Source organism: Lineus longissimus, chromosome 19 (genome assembly GCF_910592395.1).
Source record: "Lineus longissimus chromosome 19, tnLinLong1.2, whole genome shotgun sequence".
Classification (NCBI taxonomy): Eukaryota; Metazoa; Nemertea; class Pilidiophora; order Heteronemertea; family Lineidae; genus Lineus; species Lineus longissimus.
Genome location: NC_088326.1, coordinates 5,768,238 through 5,788,993, shown reverse-complemented (window position 1 = coordinate 5,788,993; position 20,756 = coordinate 5,768,238). Strand labels below are relative to the sequence as shown.

The following is a 20,756-nucleotide window of genomic DNA, read 5'->3' as shown; positions in this document are numbered from 1 at the left end:
GATTGTGTTGTGAACTTTGTCCGTGGGTTATTCCCAAATTTGCCAAATATGCCATATATGGGCCATAAGTGGAGCTAAAATACTCTGCCATATACCAATATAAACAATGGAATATGTAGTGATTGTAAATAGAATTGGATAACATAGAACGCATCTTAGTGGATTAGATAATTTCATGGATTATTGTGTGTTAGGATTTAGGCAACTTTTATTGGATACCGATATATACTGATAGAGAACACTTTCAAGATCATAGATTGATATCAAAACCCATCCTGATACCAGCAAAGAGGTAGGACTGCTATGACAAATGCATGTTTAGCAACTAACACTGCCATCACTGACTCAGGTATCTTAGCAACCCAACAACAGTAAACATGGTCACATGACCACTTCATGTCAATCATTTCTCTAACTGAAACTTTTCTTCTACACTTTAAATTTTTTAGGAGCAAATATGACAAATTCCAGGAACAATTTTGGTGTTTTTTCATTAAAACGCATATATGAGATATTCATAATGACATTCTTAGCCAAATAATTGCCCATCGAATCCTAAATCCGTTGAATGATGGGAAAACATGAAAAATTTCATTGGAGCTCTGAATTTAAATTTCCCTGGCAGCCATTTGAATAAATTAACTCACCCCCTCCTTTTATACCGTGTGAAATCCAGAGTTGGCCAAGAATGCTAATCGGTTGCTGCCAAGTTTCCGCCATTTCTCACAACATGTAAGCAATTATACCAATCATACACCTCTATCTTGGAGTGATAAAAATTTTCGTATTAGAATGTTTAAGCGTTTTTTTTTCTCAAAAAATTGATATTTGGACCAAGGCCGAACGTAATTATCGCATCTTGCAATTCGCCCACATAAAATCTCTTTTCTTTGAAGCTGAATTCCCGCCTTTTAGTTTCAAGGCGAGATAATCAAATGAAGCTTTGTGTCGATCATGACAATCATCTCCATGGAGAAGGGCTCACAACATTAGACCTCGAAACTGGCGGCGTACTAGTGGCGTGCTGGTGGTGTGTTGGTTGCGGCGTCCGTCTCCGTCTCCCAATTCAAGGATCATGGCTTAGAAACCTAGTTTGGTGTCCTCTTTGTCCTCATATATCGAGCTCATCAGGTGTGCGCTGGAGCGACGGCTTCTGCCACTGTGCGGAGAAATGTAAAATTGATAGCAGTTATGAAGCGCTTTGGTGGAGACCCTGGTCAGTGCAAATCGTTGTATAAACAAACCGCATTAATTTATGTTACCTCTAGACAATCGTACAGTCGCAACAAAATGCACGTAAGAAATGGCACTGTTTGGCTTCGTATACAGATTGAGGTGTCTGTACTCCTCTAATCTGTCCAGTCCCTTCTGTAATGCACAACAGAGTAAATGCACGAGCTAAATAGAGGGGCGGTGCTTGAATGCATAAGAAATGAAGCCATTAATTCAATCATATTCCCATCAAATATCTTATAACGTGTCTTGTCGTAGCAATCATAGCGTGCAATGGATCCTGGTGGCCAGTTTTATCTTAATGGCACTCATAATTTCATTACTTATGCATTATTGGGTAATGTTGTGGGTGTCATCTCGATCATGCATGACAGGGTGTCATGGAGGCTGTATAATCCTCATGTTGGCTATACTAATGGCGACTGCGCCGATTGAAGCGAAGAAACGAGACTGGCACACACACATCTCGGTTCTCTCTATGTGCAAGAAATAAGATGCACTTACTCACTAGCGTTTATCAAGAGCCGCGGTGACGGTATGAGTTTTCTTAAGTACGATGTATTTGTCTATATTGTTAGTCAGGTAATGGTGTCTTCCGTGAAAATTTCTGTGAGAAAGATTGACTCAAGCAGTATGGTCGACAGCCCTGTACCGCATTCGGTCATTTCGTCGATGACATTTAGAAGTGACCAATCAGCATATTTCTCCTGTTGGGAAAACTCAACTCCAAGATTCCGTATAGTTTGAATGACTCCGTGCATTATATATGAAAAAGTATAATGGCACGAAATTCATGAATATAGGGTAAAAGAGTTATGACATTGGCTTTGAATATCACCATTATAATTGGTGTGGAAGTAGACACGGCTAGTACAACTCAGATAGCGCTGTTATCTCAATTTCAGAAAAGATGCAGACGATCACTTGAATTCTTGAAATCATCGACGATTTCGCCACAAATTGACTGGCTGCCTCAATAAATGTTTTCATCCGAGACTAATATGTGAATATGCATACCCACGACTGTGGCCTGTCCTGCATGTAAGCGTTACTAGGGAAATACAACAATATTTGTCACGAAGGTAGCAAGAAATCGAAGGTCCCTATTAGTGCATTGATTTTGGCATGAGCTACTAATAGAAAATCAATATTTCAGCTGACACTTTCTTATTTTGATAGTAGCGAATGGCAATTTTGTTCCAAAATAAGACGTGGCTACGATAGCGTTGTTTTTGTACACGAAACAAAGGTTATGAAGTGTTTCGTAGTTCTCAGACCTGAGTGCACGTATACTAGGTGCTTCTTTACTTCTGTCAGTCAAATGCGCATAGTTTTTCTGCTGGAACAGAACCAGGAAATGACCACAATAAATTTAATCGCGCAGATGAACCCAGCTTAGAAGTGTGAAATGTCCTATACATAGGAGAGAATGCCCGGCTCTATTTTGCGCTTCACTTTCTAAGCTGTTGACGGTGATGGCCTCTCATGAACCATATACTACAGTTCATCAGAATATAACATAACAGGGCCGGAGTCTTTACCCAGGGGACATTTTTTACTTCTTCACCTGCTACCCTACACATGCAAAACAAACTTTAAGTATTGTTATTCAATCTTCGGTCGAAAGATAGAGAGACAGTTTAGAAATAACTGAATGGCTTGATTCGTGACATGCAAACCTGGCGTCAATACCATCTTGACGGTTGGTAAACGGCTGCGCGGCAGTAATAGCACCGGAGCAGCGTCTTTTTTCGAAGACTATCTATGGAAGACATTGGATCTCGGCGAATAGGTGTGGTTTACACCCACAGGTCCCGTTTTTGTCCGTAAACCTTGTTTTAAACCAGTCTATAACAATTACGTAAATCTGGTTAAATTATTGACTAAGTGTACAGTCATAAGCTTATTTCTCCAGCAGCACGCTTTAGAAAAAATGTCATCAACCGTACAAATAGTACTGATAGCTGACCAATAGTCGCTCACGTTTTTTTTTAAAGGCCAGTGACAAAATGTCCTACATTCTGATCAATTTTCGGAATCTGTATTACTTTCAAAAGCAATTCTCTGGGCTTACTTTGCGGCAGCAACGTACATGTACAATGACGTTTGAGCCTATCGATCGAGTGACAATATGCAGGGCAGGAAGACTTTATTCAGGGCAGAAAGCCACTAAAATTTCGACAGGCCAGGACCATGGTAGTTTCAGGGTTTAGGGGCAGTGTAAGTGTATTTATCCGTGGACGAGGTTGACATCATCTGCGTAGAAAAGCTAATTGCCTCATCCATACATTAAATGACAGTAAAGAACACCATAATGTGTCGCGAGCGTCTTCTGCTGCTCTTATGCCGACTAAAATAGGTTTGCAACACGATTAACAGCATGATGCAGATGTAATGGTACATGGTATACTGGCCTGGGTTATTTGATAAATAAGTGTAACCTGTATACGATAGGTAAGTTTATTATGAATAATTAGGGAATTATAAAGTCATTAGAGCGATAACTAATCAAACTTAGGAATGATATCGGGGTTTTGGAAAACTATGGATTACAAAACTATGGATGCCACTGGGAAAGTCTGGACTGACAGTCATCACTCTAGATCGCCTAGAATTAATGAGCTGGTGCCCTGTCCCAACGTACATGTACAATGACCTTTGAGCCTATCGATCGAGTGGCAATGCGCAGGGCAGGAAGACTTTATTCAGGGCAGAAAGCCAATACCCCGTCGGTTGTCCATTATACAGTTGTCGGTTGGCCTTTCTTGCCATTTCTTTTCTGTTCAATAAAGTTGTTTTTAGTACAAGATCCACACCTCACATTTCGTGACCTTTCTGCCAAGTGCCTTGCCCAAGGACCTACACCTCACACTTGGTGACCCTTCTGCATGCCAAGTGCCTTACCCAAGGATTCACACCACTACCGTTGTGACCCTTCTGCCAAGTGTCTTGTCCAAGGATCCACACCTTACACTTAGTGACCCTTCTGCATGGCAAGTGTCTTGCCCAAGGACCCTGTCCCCAACTACCAACATTAACACAATATTCTCAGCTCCAAATTCCCACAAGGATATCAGAATGTTGACAGCACACGAGCGGCGGAGAGCGATGACTGTCAGTCCAGACTTTCCCAGTCCAATCCATAGTTTCGTAATCCATAGTTTTCGAATAACCATGATATCGTGTCATAAACACCTGCTTTGCACAAATAACGTCCAATGTTAAATTCTTATAAACAATGGCTTAAGCTATAGAACTGTGGCAGTCGTGGTCAAGTTATTGACATCGCATGCCTGCTTATGAGGAAATTTGGGATAAAAGCGTAAATTTCGAATATTTTTCTCGTGTCTCCCGTTATATACGAGTTTCATGGTTGGATTTACAGTTTTTAGCGTTTTTGGAATTCAAATCTGCAGAAATTCTAGATTCTTTAGAATGTGCGTCCCTTTATCAGATATACAACTTGTAAAGACTAGGGGGTTAAAACCATTAATATCACTGGATGGGTAATCTCTCTAGGAGAGAAATAATACCAAGATCGCCCGATTTGGTTCAGTAGTTTTTTGTTTTAGAGTCTATTTTGTGAAGCATAGAACTTCATTCGCGCAAAGGAAAAATCGAACTGGGCCGGTAAATTGAACTTAGTAAGTAGGTGGATTAAATGTTAGGTAATAATTCTGATATGAGATAATGTCGACAAGGTTCCTAGTGACCATTTGCAACTGAGTAAAGGTCGTGTTAGCATGGCCAGGCCTCAGCACACCACCAACGTTTTGGTAACCTACAACAGAAGTGTTCTGTTTTTCTGCATTGAACCTGGCCAATTGACTCCAACCTTGCTTCAAAAAAACAGCTCTACAATAAACCGAATCGGACAATCTTGGTACCATTCGTTTTGTAGAAAGATTCCCCATCAACTGGTATCAATTGTTCTAACTCCATGGTAGTGGATGTATCTGATTGCGTTTTTTTCTAGACTACCCTGTATATTATAATAGACGTCGTTGGACTATCATATCATTAGCTCATATTAGTGTTAGTAAACTTCACTGCCTGTCAAAGTTAACAATCTTTCGACCACAAAATCGTTATCAATGCTATCAGTATTTACCCCTACTCTTCACCTAGGGCTGTTACGGCAATGAAACGTGTCAAGAGACATCCCATTCTAATCAATTAGATAAAATCTCAATGGTGATTCAAATTTCCACTCGCTGTTTTTTTGCTGGCAACAGCTATCGGTGGGTTCCGGGATCTGCGCGACCAACAATGTCGGTGACATGCTACGTGTAATGTACGTGTAATGTACTTCAAACGACACGCATGGTGAGCTTGACATCTTGTTCATTGATGTATTCTATGGTATCCCGTTTCAGGTCTTGTGAAGTCAGCGTCCGTTGATACAACCCCGTCCCCGACACCTACTCCATCGTCATCTCCCAAGCCAAAACTATTGATAACATCAGTCGTGGTAAGTCGTGTAATTTATACAACAATTTGTAGAGAGATTGGTATTACGCAAATACACTCATCTGTATGATACAATTATGTGTAGAATGTGGTGACATAGCAGTGAGGGGACCGTTATCAGGAGTTAATTTATTCTTCCGCTTATTTCAACAAACTTTACCTCCAGTAAATATGACGGTACCAATGGCAAAACAGATTGTGTCTGGAAGTATTTTTGATCGATCATGCCGACAAACAGAGAGCACTGTCTCCTTCGAGGTGCGCACTGCAGCCTCGATTCTGAGAGTTCTCAGTGCGGCTTTCATTCTTCATACAAATCAGAGAAGTACGGTACTAGAACCAAGGTTGATAGTTTAATCTCAATGCTGACTCAAAGGTGATGTACGTCCGTACCGATGAAATGATGTGGGGGAATGTCTCAGGGCCGGAGAAGCGAACATTAAAGCCCTGATTTCCTCAGGATGTTATGCAGGTACATTCGTAACAAAACTGTAAGAAGATTGTAAAGATTGTACACGTACATGTACAAAGCTGAAAATAAGGTCTAAACTAAGAATCTTATATGGATTTCGCGCTGGGTAAATCTTAGATAATGGGCTAATAGGGAGGTTGAGAACAGGGACTTGTCAAATATCCTGTTACGTATATGGATACACTCTGTAGAAAGAGGACGAAATTTCTACACATTTCTATCTGTATACGTATAAGGACCCCTGATAAGTCCCCGATCTCAACCTGCCTATTTTCCCTGTTGAAAAATTGATACACATGACCTTATCGCAAGAAGTATCAAGTCACATTATTCATTTGTCGAATCAGAATTGTTGCCGTGTCATGTGACTCGCTGCAAAAATGGCAGACAGGGAAGAGATAAGCGGCTAAAAATTCTGAGGTGCATGGAATCCTGCAATATTGCTGTCACAAAATACTAAATTCAAAATTGAATTCATTGTTGATGGGTATTTACCTATAACAAAATCCTAATGTACCAGAAAGTATAGCTGTACTGTACATAGGCTGCAGTATTGGTTTTCACTAGAAATAGTCATTCTTTTGCAGGTAGTGCAAAAAGGAAAACTGACCCTCATGTCAATATCTCTATGTCTCTTATCACTGAAGCATTTTTTGTCACTTTAACCTGTTTAACTTTGCCTCTTGGGGAGAGTGACTAAACCACTCACTTGATTACATAACAGAGAGTGGCCCGGAACTGGTCAATAGTGGTTACGTTACACACTGGCCACCTGGTGGGAGCGTAGGGACAACGTATATAGCAGAAGTTGGTCGTCGATTTTCAAACATGGAATATTTTATTGAATTAGATCTGCTTGTCCATAATAACAATCAAATGTGTGTAATTCATGACTGAAACAGACAACTCGTATAAAAAAACAACTGTTTTAATTTTTTGGCGTCGTCAAAAAACACTTAAACTTATTCCTAGCCGGAGATCCTTCTTTTCCAAAATTCTGGTCAAGGATTACAAAAATAAAATTGTTCAGAATTAGGCCACTGGCAGCAGCCGCCTCAGCGTCACCACGCGGGGCCTAATGGTATTTGGCTACCTCTTGAGCAGCCAGTTTGCATACTGTTTTCTCTTTAGGAGCCGCCGTTCCTTGACATGGAAGATGACTTCTGGAAAAAAATGGGCAACGACCGATACCGAGGCTTCATCGTCGATCTGCTGAACGAAATGACGTCACGAAAAGAGATCGATCAGCCTTTCGAGATCGTGACGTCAAATGATGGGAAATACGGCAACAAAGACAACAATGGCAATTGGAACGGAATGATCCGCATGCTGATAGATGAGGTATTTATCGACGTCATCAAACTCGATGTGTAGCAAAAGCTAAGGCAGGAATGGCATCAAAGTAAAGCTACAATCTCGTTATAAACTTTTAAACGGTCCGACCCCCTTTTTCAGATTTGGGTTTGTTTTCGAGCTCGTCTGTAGGGGGCGCTTGTACTGCGTATATCATTAGAGAAATGGTGCCCGCGATGGAGGACGCCGATATCATAAAAATGGAACCCCGCCGTGGAGGGCGCCCACTGGCATACCGAATGTCACCAAGTGATCAAAGCTTGCAGTTGAGCAGAAAATAAGTGGGAAAATGGGGGTTCGTTCCGCAGGATTGTCGAATTCTATTACCTCGGTTCGCACAATTTATACGAGTCCTAGCAGACGCCTCACGTGGGGTGGATAAATTTCTACTTGCGGACATCGGCGAAGAAGGAGATGTAATTGGCGAATTGGTATAAGCGCGATAAATGTATATGTGGGATGCTGAAATAAAGGAATATGGCGTTTCGAGTTCTCGGTTTCAATTGTGGCAGTCGTTGACAGCAAACATTGTTTCACACAGCCACGTAGTCAAGTTTGTTATGTTAAGAGCTAACGTAACGTCTTGGAACGAAATGCTGCGCCATGACATATCAGATTGTTTGAAGTTCATTCCTCTGTTTTAGGACTGACTTTTTTATCAATCAAATTGAGCACATTTAGGCCCAACCTTACGCCGTTCTCTCAAAATTTTTAATTTGTAATTGAATTTCAAAATGTTCAATTGCAGAAATACGTGCTAAATATAAATTTCAACATTGCCGTTGTGTAGACAGATATACAAATACTATGAGTACAAGGTTTCAACAAATTTGTATTCACAATATCTGCATTACGGCATTGTGTAGTAGTGGATTTCTATTTAACTGGACCACAAGTAATCACGAACGGCGCACCCCTTTAGCATTTGAATCTTGTTTGATTAAAACACGACGATGTGATTTGGATATTTTTTTGTCATACATTTTCTGTCTTTTTTTATATCTCTGTCAAAACCGTGAGACTATGACATTCCACTTTTTCGTTTACCCGATGCGCTCATGTGCAGGACACTTCACTCGTTCCCAGTGTGTAATTAGTAACGCAAAATACCCTCTGGCGTGATTGGTGGAGAACAAAAGTACATGTATCTTCAAACGACGCCAAGCGCACGAGTGGATAATTTCTAGCTATTACGAAATAGCCGCTGGGGCCTAGCATAGTTTTCCCGTGGTGGCGGCCACTAAGGGTAATCCTGTTGATTCATTCTTCACGACTCTATCCATCTTTTCAGCAAGTTCATGTTGCCGCCGCCGCAATTGTTCCAACAGATGACACGAAAGAAGTGGTCGACTTCGGGGATTTCTTCATCTCCGGTGGACTAACTGCTGTGATGTACAGGTCAGTGACGATGGTTTTGTCTAACCCTGAAAGGAAGCTAATACCACTGTAAGCTTATCGAGATTGGTGCAGATACTAGTTGTATTGGCAATGTATATATACTAAGACGTGAGTGGTAACCATACGGACACGTGATATTTTAACTAATAGTTCAGGTTCTTCGAAAGTAGATTAACAGACGTCTTAGAACTCGGGCTTAGAAGGTTTCAGCGGAAGACTACAATACTTTTCCTCCCGGCGCGGTAACATTTTCTTAAATACTATTACCTTGGTGTTCACGTTTCTTGGTACTGGTGACTTTAAAAGTTTGACTTGGGCGAATATCGGCTAGCATCTGTGTCTCCCATGGTCTGTTTCTGCTTCGACGTGTTCGAGTATCCAGCCCAAAACTACCCTTTGCTTACAAATGATATACAGGCTGGCCCAGTAAACGTTTCCCTTGCACAACAGAATTCGATTGTGTATCCATTGTGTGAGGGAAATGTTTTCTGGGCCACCCTATAATACATGAACAACAGTCTGCATCGTCCATGCTCTGAGATATGAAGAATCATTCGGAAATTATTGTATTTTACCTCGGGCTACTCTTGGTTGCCCAGTCGTTCTGTGCAGAATCAGTAGACAGGAAGAAAACATAAACATCAAAATCAAACCTCCTCCAAAGTATGGCTTCCCATGATCAGATAAGACAAACGGAAGGGATATCAGTGGCTCGCTTGCAAGAGCACCGTGTTCATTGTCGAGGGGTCTTGGATTCCGCCCTTGAAGGAACAGTTGAATATTAACTAAATATGTACTAAAAGCAAGGAACATTACCTCCATGCTAAAAGAAAGGGTTTTCCTCTAGTAAATGTAAAACGTTAAGTGGTTCATCGTTAAAAGGGCTTTTGCAAGCATTTAAATGATCTTCCGCTGTTTTGCCTCTATCCTTGTACATGTGTCTGTCTTGCTCAGAACGAGACGTAAAACACTGATTAGTTGTGCCTCCTGCATATTCAAGGGCAAGCCAAATACTCAAACCAAGTGGAAAGTATCGTTAGGCGGGCTACTTTCCCATGTAGAAGGTGGAATAAATGGGCCATGATGGCTATATTTCATGATGGTTTCAACCACGGCGCCATCTGATTAAGGGAACCCATAACTAAGAAGTAGATGGTGAACACCTTTGATACTTGATATTATCAATATTTCATCTGTCTGCTGACTTTTACCAAAGAAACGACTTGTTTTGTTTCATCCTCATCCCCAGAAACCATAACACGAACGGCATCTACGCATGGCTTTTAACGTCATGTCATGAAATGTCCATTTCGAATTTCATTTACACCATAAACCAAATGCAAAATTGTTTTTAAATTAGTTCCGAGATCTAGAGCCACTGAGCTACTGAGCCACTAGAGCCACTGACTTCATTTTCTTCATAATTTCAGAGAAGAGAATAGCCAAGAACCTCCTTTCAACAAGACGCTTAGCGACATCGCGAACAACCCGGATATAACCCCTGGCTATGTCCAATGGAGTCCAACCCAAGCCTTCTTCAAGAAGAAGGGTAACAAAGATATTGAAAAAATCCAAAGCCGGATCATTTCCAAGATGGGTGTGCCGTCCCCCTACGTGATGACGGTCAAAGAAGGCATCGAGACCGTCCGGAGATGGCAGGGCAAATACGTGTTGTTCACGGATTACAATTTCGGAGACTATTACGCTGCTCGGCAGCCCTGTAACCTTGTATTATCAGGGAATTTAAACAGCCAGGGTTATGCGCTTGCGTTTCAAAAGGGATCCAGTCTAGTTGGTAAATTTAATGATGCTTTGAACGCAATGAGGGTGGATGGAAAACTACAAGAGATTGTTGATAAGTGGTACAAAGTGCCAAAAGACAAAGCGTGTGAAAGTTATTCATTTGATACTCCTGCACGGAGCCTACGGGTAAGCGGAAGTTTCGCCATATTAGCCTCGGTTTGGACTCTTATACCAACGTTTGTGGTTTTTATTTTCACCATCCAGTAGATATCAAATTGTGTATTGTGCAGTAGACCAGAGATGACGTCTCCTCCCGTTGCACATCGCATTCCCAGGGATATTTCCTAAATAACGGTGGGCTCTGCGCATGGGCTGTTATAATGTCAGGCCGCTAGATTAGAATATATTACTATGCATTGACGTGCGATCTTAGCACAGTATACACAACGTGATGTCCACAAGCTTTGACAAGGGAATTTGGTAAAATATTGTTCTGGTGCTAGAAAAGAACAAGCACATTCGCGCAGTTAGGAACAGCTCTTGAGGTCACGCGAATGTATGCCGGGCTGCTCTGTATGCTTGTTTAAGTATACATGGAGTGAGTTGACGTCAATGCCCAAGATAAGAATGGAGAAAAATATGGCTTCAGGACACAGCTAGAGGGGTCTGGTCTACTGCATTTACTGGTTTGTATTCAACAACAGATGAGAGATTCGGTTTATCAGTGCTGTCGGCAAACATTACCAAGGAAGTACATGTATCGCCTTTGGGGTAATTCGATACTTGCAATGAACTATCATTTATCATGGCCAAGCGAGCACATCCTACAAGGATCAATGGAATAACAATGGAGGAATAGAAATGAGATCATGATGAAATAATGCTGCGCAGATTAAGCCACCAGGTTGCAAGATACCGAGTGTTCAGCGGGACAGATATTAGTATGATTAAATGGTAGGCATATATCTGTCAAAGGAACAAGCCATTCATCAATGTCCAGCATTAATACTGACTGACTCTTGAAATATAAACATTCGAGTGAGCAGCCTACTATAATTACTAATCAAGTAATTATCATCTGAGAATTAAACTCAGGTAAAATTAAAACAACCGCAGCTCTTTCGTTCAACAACGCGGCGAACCCATTGTAACGTCACACTATTGCGTTACACAAATCCCGCAGAAAATATGCCATCCAATGTGCCATTCTTCATCATTTTGAATATCAAAATTGAATATTCATGTCTACCGTATTTCTAATTTGCATAATGTACATTTACTATTCTACTGATCATAAACTTCTAATCGTGGTTTTGGTTCACACAGTACATCTGATTGTTTACATCAGGTAAAACGTGTTCGCCAAGTTCTGAAAATCTGTAATATGTTCTTGTAATAAGAAATCACGTGCTCATTTTTAAAAAAATGAGCAAATCATTTTTGAATGTTAACCAAGGTGTCTCCTAGTAGGCCCCATTTGCATTTATTAGTCGAAACAGTTATAAAATTGCCTATAACAAACAATTTGTATCGCATATGGTATATAGGTTTCCGCTACGGCAGAGGTTGATATTACTACCGCATAGTCTTTGCAAGAAAACGACAACCAAAATATAGCTATCATATGTTTTGGGTTTTATGTCTGGTATCATCTGGTGTTTGTCGTTTATTTCATGTCCCTGTCATATTTTAGTGACAATTGTATTCCAAAACACCCTAGATACACTTTACAAACATAAGCGTTTCTTTTTGATGACTTTAATTAGTTAATTGTATAACATGATGATCATATACGTTCATTTGTTACTGACAACCTGACAATGTAAAGGACCCTTGGGATTATTATTGCAGTATGTTTGTTCTTCTGTTGGTCCATCTGTAAACTATTTTTCTGAACCGTTTGATGATTTTTTAAATTTGTTTCAGCTCTTAATTAGATAGTAGAAAAACGCGGTATTCGTTATTTTCAATACAAGTCCTGGCGCGAAAGACCATTGCCGCCGGGTGAGTGCACGCCGAGATCCGAGTTCACGTCACCCCGCTATTAAGACGCAACGTCATTTCCATTTATCGTCGCAGTTACGGGAAATCTCCCGGGCGCCGGGCCAAATAATGTCCAATTTACATGCACCCGCTGAAATTGTCACATAGTCCGATCCCTCTGCCACATTTTGATCGTCCACACACTGATCCAGTGTGTATAGTGCGCTGCTTATAACATGGATTGAAAGACCTTCTTGATATTTTTCGATAAAGACACCTTTTAAGGATGTCGTGATAGTATTTTCATAACACCGTGAAGTTTATTTGTGTCAAACAGATGCGTAATAAAAATATAAATTTTAACAATGAATGGCGCTGTCACGGGCGCTCAGTGTTGCTGTGATATGTGATCAGGTGACAGCACGACTGATCACCGCGCCTTTTCGCCTCACTTCAAACAGGATTTGTGCATTTATGCAGGTTTCTCGCATCTCAGGTATGTGACCTTCCTCGGCGTCGCTCAGGTTATGAAAATCCTCTTTTTGATTTGTTTTTAGTTTTATGAATGGATCGTATTCTGACAAAATTCGATTGAAAAAAGCCGTTTCGCGATCCCTCGTCCTACATTTTGAAAAGAAGCAGAACGCGCAGTGATATTGCGCGCATGCTTATCCAAACTTGGATAGGTCCATTGTGACATCTGTTGGTCATCCATTGTTCCCATTGTGGAGAGGTGACTGGTGAGCTAACTGTGGCAGAGACAGTAGGTCGAGTGAGACTTGGCAAAGATGATAACCATTGACGACGCTTGGAGAATGAGTTACGGGGTTATAAAGCGCCATCAGCGTGACGTCGGAAAAATCGATACCAGCACCATGACGTCAAGGGGTAGTTCCTAGCTCCAGGCAAAGCCTTACTAGTGCATCGTTCCACGTGAAAAAAGTCGATGCGTGGAGAGCTAATTCGTTTCAAATCGGAGTCAACGTCGGAAAAGCGCGATGATTCAGTCAGATTTCGAATATTTCCTTTTTTTGTGCAATTTGTTGATCAGAACTATGTCAGAATAGGAGGTGCCTGGGCAACCGATAGCTGGGTAACATTGCCCTTAATAATGCTAATGGTCATTTAAGTTTATTTGATATTACATGTATAATTATAACCTTACTGGTAGCACTTACTTTTAATGCGCGCCTTTCGAAGGCGAAACTATTGAGAGGCGGAGTGATGAATTATACAACGCACGTTCGAAGATGTGCCTCTTTTCTTTTCATGGCGTTTAAGGCTTTATTTATGTATATATCTCCGATTGCACGATTCTGCTCTCTTCAAAGCGGAATGTAGCAGTCGAAATGGTCGAAAATGTCCGCCTTGTGTCTGACCCTCTGATAGGCGACGGATCATGCTACATTATGACCCTAGGACTGTCATTACCAATGAAATTCAACGCGAATACATGTAATTGACATTCATTAGCCCACCAGACATTCTATCCTGATGAGGCATTCATACGTCCACAAAAGACCGATTTGGGGTATTAAAATTATAATGAAATATCACGGGAATCTCTCTCAACAATGTTTTGATAGGACGATTTGTTTATAAGTTGGACTTATTACAAGTATTAGAACGGGAAATAGGAGATACATTTTCACAGCCCCAAAATGGACTTTTTATATATAATAAATATTACATGGCGGAAAAAATATCACTTTGAGTCAGAGGAGTAGATCGGAATTGTTTGTGCCAAAGCGAAAGAAGCGGAATAGTCTAACCGTGCGTTGTTCTGGGAAGGACGTGGTATAAGGGCACTAACATTTTCGTCACACCAGAATAAAGACAAGCACGAATAGTTCGAATCAACTGTGGTAGTGTGCATCAAGAAGATTGCATTATTTTAGCCCGTTCAACAGTATAAAATTTGGTTCTTTATTGAAGAACAGTCATTGGCCCATGTTGTTATTGTACGCAGCGAGAGAAGTCAGTTCATTATTTCCAAATGAACCCATTTTGACTGTTGTCCTAGTAGCTTATTAGTTCGGATTTCGTTCACAAGGTTGTTCGACCTTTTTTTGTCGCAAACAACTAAAATATTGGTGATTCTGTAATTGAATGTTTAACGTTGACTATTTGACGCTCATTCTGCACTAGTTTGCAACACGCTAACTTATACCTTAGAATAAGTTGTGTTCTGACAGTATTTCTCTACACATGAAATATCATCGATGATTTCACAAAGTTGTCAATCAGCAAAATATTTATTTTGAGAATGAAAAATCGAATGACTCTGGATTGGACGCACAGCCCTATATTTTAATATGAAAACTACTTTCAATATCACCATGATAATTGGTATGTAGTAGACATGGGTAGTAGGACACAGATGGCGCTGTTATCTCAAATTCACCAAAACAATGGCAGATTGGTCACTTTGTGAAGTCATCGACGATATGGTGGATACAAAATCTGCAAGGCAGCGCACTGGAGCTGTAATTAGTTCCAGACATACATATTGTAGTGTATATGTGCACGCTGCAGTGGCATCACTGAAATATGTCTGTCTAAGTATAGAACGAATTCATAAAGACTGAGAATCTTGAACTTCAGAAATTAAAAAAATAATCTTTTTTTTTTCAAAAGGGTGGGTAAAAGTTTCCAGAACTCAGATGCTATGTTATTGATTCATTGTAAAGATATTACCAAGACGAACAAAATGATACCTTATTCAGCTCAGAGATATAGAGCATTTCGTCTATAAGAGACAACATTGATTTTAATTTCCCGTGCAATGGCGTGATGTCGGGCATTCTCTGTCTTAAAGGGATTTTAGAACCTCTTTAAAATACGTACCATTTCCTAATCAGTCCGATAATCGATACTAAAGGTGTTACACTATTTGAGGCTTGTATTTTGTAACAAAAACCAAGCAACAACAGGGCAATAGTAGTGATCGCCATTGAATTGAAGGCGGATTATCTTGCAAAAGCCCCCTATTGTCAATATTGAAACCTAATGCCAGTTAAGATGTCGTAGTATTGGTTCCAAAGTCTTTATGAATTCTTGAGTATAGTGACATGTTATTTCAGAATCCTGTTTAATCATATGTATCATAGGATGGAAACTAATGTACCAGAAAGAGAGCACAACATCGCAATACTATGAGTATCGTTAAGGTTTTATATTTTTTGAATTGATAAGCATAATCTCTAGATATTGTTTTACCAGAAAAAAACTTACGTGCACGTTGCAGAAGCATCAAGTAAATGTATGTTGTGTTTCTAAATGTAATTTAACACTTCTTCATAATTTCATCTATCTGTACATGTACTCGTATCTCCTACGGGACTGTGTGCAATTAAACATTGGACGTTTGACACTTCTCGACTTAGGAAGAGGAAGGGATGGAAGTCTTGCGAGGGAAGTAAGCTAGTTATAAAGTAAAGAAATGTCACCATATAATGCTGCCTGACTTCCAACTATAGGGTAGCACGAAAATCAAAATCTTACCTCATTTCAAATTTCAATCAGCAAATTATTGTCCAATTGTAGAGGATTTTAGATTTTTCTCTTCTAATTGCAGAAATGTCTCGTCCATAGAACACAATTATCCAAATTCCGTCAAACCAAGACATAATTCATGCTCAAGAGCAAAATGACATATATTAAAAGTGTTGCACAAATTATTTGATGTAATTAGCCAAGTTCAAAAACGTGCCGTTTTTTCTATATTGAATCGTCACTTATTATCGATCATTTGCAATGATTGTGTTGTAAGCAAACATAGCTGAACTGTTAATCAATGTACATGTAATTATTGAACACGGTAAATACAGTTTAGCATTCGAACAACATTACGGCAAGTCTGCGTTAGAGCAACTTTCAGCAATTGGAAACCATCTCCAATGTCCTCCCTACTGTGATTTGTTCACAATCCTTATTACCTTGATTGCTGAGGGAAGTATTCTGTGGTAATCTTACGTAATCTACCTTTGGCCATGGAGTGAGGGACCTTGCTAGCTGCATGCTGCTGTGCTGGCACTGCCAAGATGCAATTATCTACCTGAATCAACAGACCACATTCTGTCAACTGATAGAATGACCCGAGGAAATGTGAAGGATCAGACGAGGTAATAAGTTTTACCTCTCTTAGCGCAGATTTGCGGTAATGAAGATGTCGATTTTTTATGCTGGATGCCTGCAGATAATTTAAAAGGATTATTTGCTATACACGATGTTTTTAAATGAAAAATTGTGAACACTTTTAAAACTCGATTCGATTAGCTGTTTGCCACTGCTTCGCTTTGTATTGAAGAATGTTACAAATAAGGGAAAGTATCGGCCTACTGCGGCGCAATCTCATGTAGAATTGTCAAATTATAGGTAATAAATAACTGAGAGGATGATAACATGAAACTAAACGATAAACGACAACAGTACCGACAATGACGTAGAGATATTTTATTTTGCTTGAGACCTGCAGATGATTTGAAAGGAATATTTGCTATACACGTTGTTATTTGAACAGAAAATTGTGAACACTTTTTAAACTCGATTCGATTACAACCTATGGATATCTATTTGCGACTGCTTCGGTTAGTATTTCGGACGTTACAATGAAGGCCTACTGCATGCTGCGCCATCGCATGTAGTATTGCCAGATGCTAGGTTATATTAGATACATATAGGATGAGGGAAAATGCACCAACGGTAACCTCAACGTCAAAGATCTATAAACCCTTATAGCATTGGCACGATCGTTTCGGCGCGACCGAAAATCACGGCCAAGATCAAATGTTAAATGTTAATCTACTAGGCCTGCCAGGCCGTCATGGTGTCATGAAAATTACACCGAGACTTGCAATAGTTTGCTGACGATTTGGATGTTGAAGGTAGGTCTTTAAGCTCCATGCGATTACTGGTAGTGCGATAAAATCACACGCTCCTGCGATGAAAAAGGCTGAGGCGACCCATTGAATATTTTAATCTTATTCCATCCCTGCCAGCCTCTCTCAGTCCAAAGGTCGCAGCGGTAGCCCTCCGCGTACTTTAGATAATATTAGATTTAGTGTTGTCGATCATCGTTATATCCTTTTTAGTACTCTCTAATGATTGGTGAATTTGAACGATATTTTATCGTGTTTAGTTAATGAATATAGTGATAAAAAGTAAATGCTTATCGTGGTGGCTGTTTGAATGGGGCGTGATAGCCGTGATAAATTATCTCGGGTCGCCAACTCAAGTTGTGGTTTAATTAGGATTTTATTTGAAAGTAGGTTGAATATTATCAACTTGAATTTTTAGATGATGAAGAAACCTCTGTAATTATACTTGCGTGTCGGTTACACGTTTAACGATGTGATTTTTTATATCTGAGACCATCGTTATTTTTTTATGAATCAAATCGTTTCTACGACACAACCTATGTAGTTTTTTGGGCTGTCCGTTATTTAGAGAAAATGTAAGCAAAGCTGTAGGTATATTTTGTGAACGAAAACAATAATGCTTGCACTTCTTATTCTTTATTTGTTTTTCAATTGTAACGACCTCTTAACACATATATGCCCTCTTACAAATAAAGGTGTTTTAGCTTTTGATAAACTTTTTAAGGTTTTTCGACCAACACAAATATGCACCCCGTAGAGGTTTTTTCATCGAAATGACAAACATTCTAATGTTTTTCACAGTCTCGAATAATATAAACCCATCTGGGGTTTTTCATTTACCCCCAAAAAATCGACGGGTGCATATTGGTGTTTACCTATCTTCGATAAAAGTTTTTTAGAAGTAAAAAATACTTCATTTCTAAGAGTGTGTCTTCACACTATCTCTGCTGCTATGTTTCATCCTTTATAGCTGTTACTTATCAATGTTTATGTACATACTTTCATTTTTATATCATTCAAATAATTGTACCGATAGATCTAGAAATAAACAGTTTCCAATGGGAATACCGAGTCGTTCATCCAGGAAACTGCTGCAGCTTTTGATGTTTTTGCATTTCATCGTTGTGTGTAGAATTTGTGCATTCTGACTCAGTTTTGTAAAGTTATTTAGAGATGATGACATTTGATATGCTATTATTCAAAAAGGCCGGGTATCTGTGGCCAGTTCCACAGTTCCGTAAATCCCATGCAAAATGCTAAATTTGATGCTCGGAGTTACTTGAATGCATGTTATGTTCATGGATGATAATACATGTAACACACGTCCCATCACGTTAGATACATACTACGAGTGTTGTTTTAGGTCGCATTCAGTTTCCTATACGATATTGACCTTCCGCGTCGCTTACGTCTACGATTACGGATTATTTTATTAAAATTGAACAGATGAATAGGAATACCATGTACTAGAATTCGTATTTTTCGTGAGTTAATTGTGGAACCTCGATCAGTGCTTGTTTAAAAGAAGCCTTTGATGCAATGGTTTACAAGAGCAAAATTCAAACCGAAACCATACGACAGAAAATTAATATTTTTAGAAACCTGGCGCCAGTTTTTTCAAATGGCCACGTTGACCGCCTCGATCTTCCGTAAATGAAATAAAACAACTAGCTATATCGTTCCTAACAAATGAATGTATCATTGACATTGTCTAATTATTGTTAACCCCCGACTTGTTATATTATAATGTTGACTTTTTATTTCAGACTAAAAATGCACCTTTCAAAGCCCTATATGTGGCACGGGAAGTGTTAGTCATGATATGTTGTTGGGTTTTTTGATGGGAAGAGCCCGTTGCCTACTTCCATGGTATCTATCTGTACTCTATTTTAATCTGTAATCTTGTTATATTTCAAAATGTTAATCGCTGTTAAAATAAAAATCGTTGCCGTTGTCGTGGTTCACTAGTTAAGATGTTGTGTTATTTTATGCTATCACGACATAAACAACACCACAAAGGCAGAGCATAGGAATTAAAACAACCGTACATGTTGACTTCCAACAGAGCCGCATAGATACATATTATCAATTGCTAAGTGTGCTCTGTTTTTAAGACTGCTGACTGAGATGTACTTGTCCCACAAGATGTGGACATATATTTGGAGTAATCTGTGATTGTAACTTTATCTTTGATGACGACTTGACCGCTCAGGACAGGTTTACCGCTGCTGTATTGTAAAGTTCACAGCTATTTAGAGTATCGACCATCCACAAATGCACCACGCCTTCTACCCAGGTAGATATTCGTGATTAGAACGTATATATTTTTGATTTTAACATGTATTTTCATTGGCAATACGGAGATTTTCCTTGACATTAATTGCAAACATTGCAGGACAAGGCGATGTATTCAACGGTTCTATCAAAGTCGTAGAAATACAAGAATTCTCGATATCGTGAAAATAACCCGAGGATATATACGATTCCATTCCGAATAATAGCGATAATTAGCAATCGAAAAACGAGATTGTTCGACCATCGAATTATGCCACCTGTGGATTAAACAGGTACTATACGGCTTAAATCCCAGTAATGCGACACCTATAACCTATTGCAGAATTGAAACCTTGGGCATAACTGGAATAGTCTCGTATTCTGATCGGATTCGATCGAATTTACTTCATCTTTATAAAGGATTAAATGTACGAGAATTCACGATGATTCTTGATATCTTACTATGGGGATTATAGCGCTTATACCATGGTTCTATACTTAGATAGAATTCGTGAATTTTCTCTGCATGACTTCCCAATCAATGCTTATTATACGAGATGAATTCGATGTACAGATTTGGCACTACTGTGTATTTACGAGAGATAACGATGCTGATACAGAATACGATCAAAATACGAGATCTGGGGTTCATAGGTCGTCTTTACGACGGATTGAAATGGTGAGGTAAGTCTGCTCTGTTGTCGAACGTAATGAGAAAATTCTATGCATAGACCAGATTCTTTCTATACATTGTATATATATTGCGGCTGTTATAAAACGCGGAATCTGCGGAAATCCGCGGAAAAATCACAAAGTCGCCAGTAAATACGCGCATAATATTTAATGATAATTATATTATACAAATAACAACATAAATCATAAATCGGAGGAAAGAACTACCAGTTATCTGCATATTTCATCGGTCATATTTTAATCCTCTGGAGCGCCAT

At 39.5% G+C, this 20,756-nt stretch overlaps 1 protein-coding gene across 1 annotated transcript in view; it reads left to right on the top strand.

Moving 5' to 3' along the window:
* Positions 1 to 19,499, top strand: part of LOC135502846 (ionotropic receptor 25a-like) — a 91,566-nt gene extending 72,067 nt beyond the window's left edge. The window contains exons 2-5 of the mRNA XM_064795960.1: positions 5,610 to 5,704; positions 7,307 to 7,516; positions 8,820 to 8,926; positions 10,357 to 19,499. Coding sequence (XP_064652030.1) covers positions 5,610 to 5,704; positions 7,307 to 7,516; positions 8,820 to 8,926; positions 10,357 to 10,936 — 992 coding nt within the window. The 3' untranslated portion in view covers positions 10,937 to 19,499. The remainder of the gene's footprint in view (positions 1 to 5,609; positions 5,705 to 7,306; positions 7,517 to 8,819; positions 8,927 to 10,356) is intronic.
* Positions 19,500 to 20,756: the final 1,257 nt, after the last annotated feature.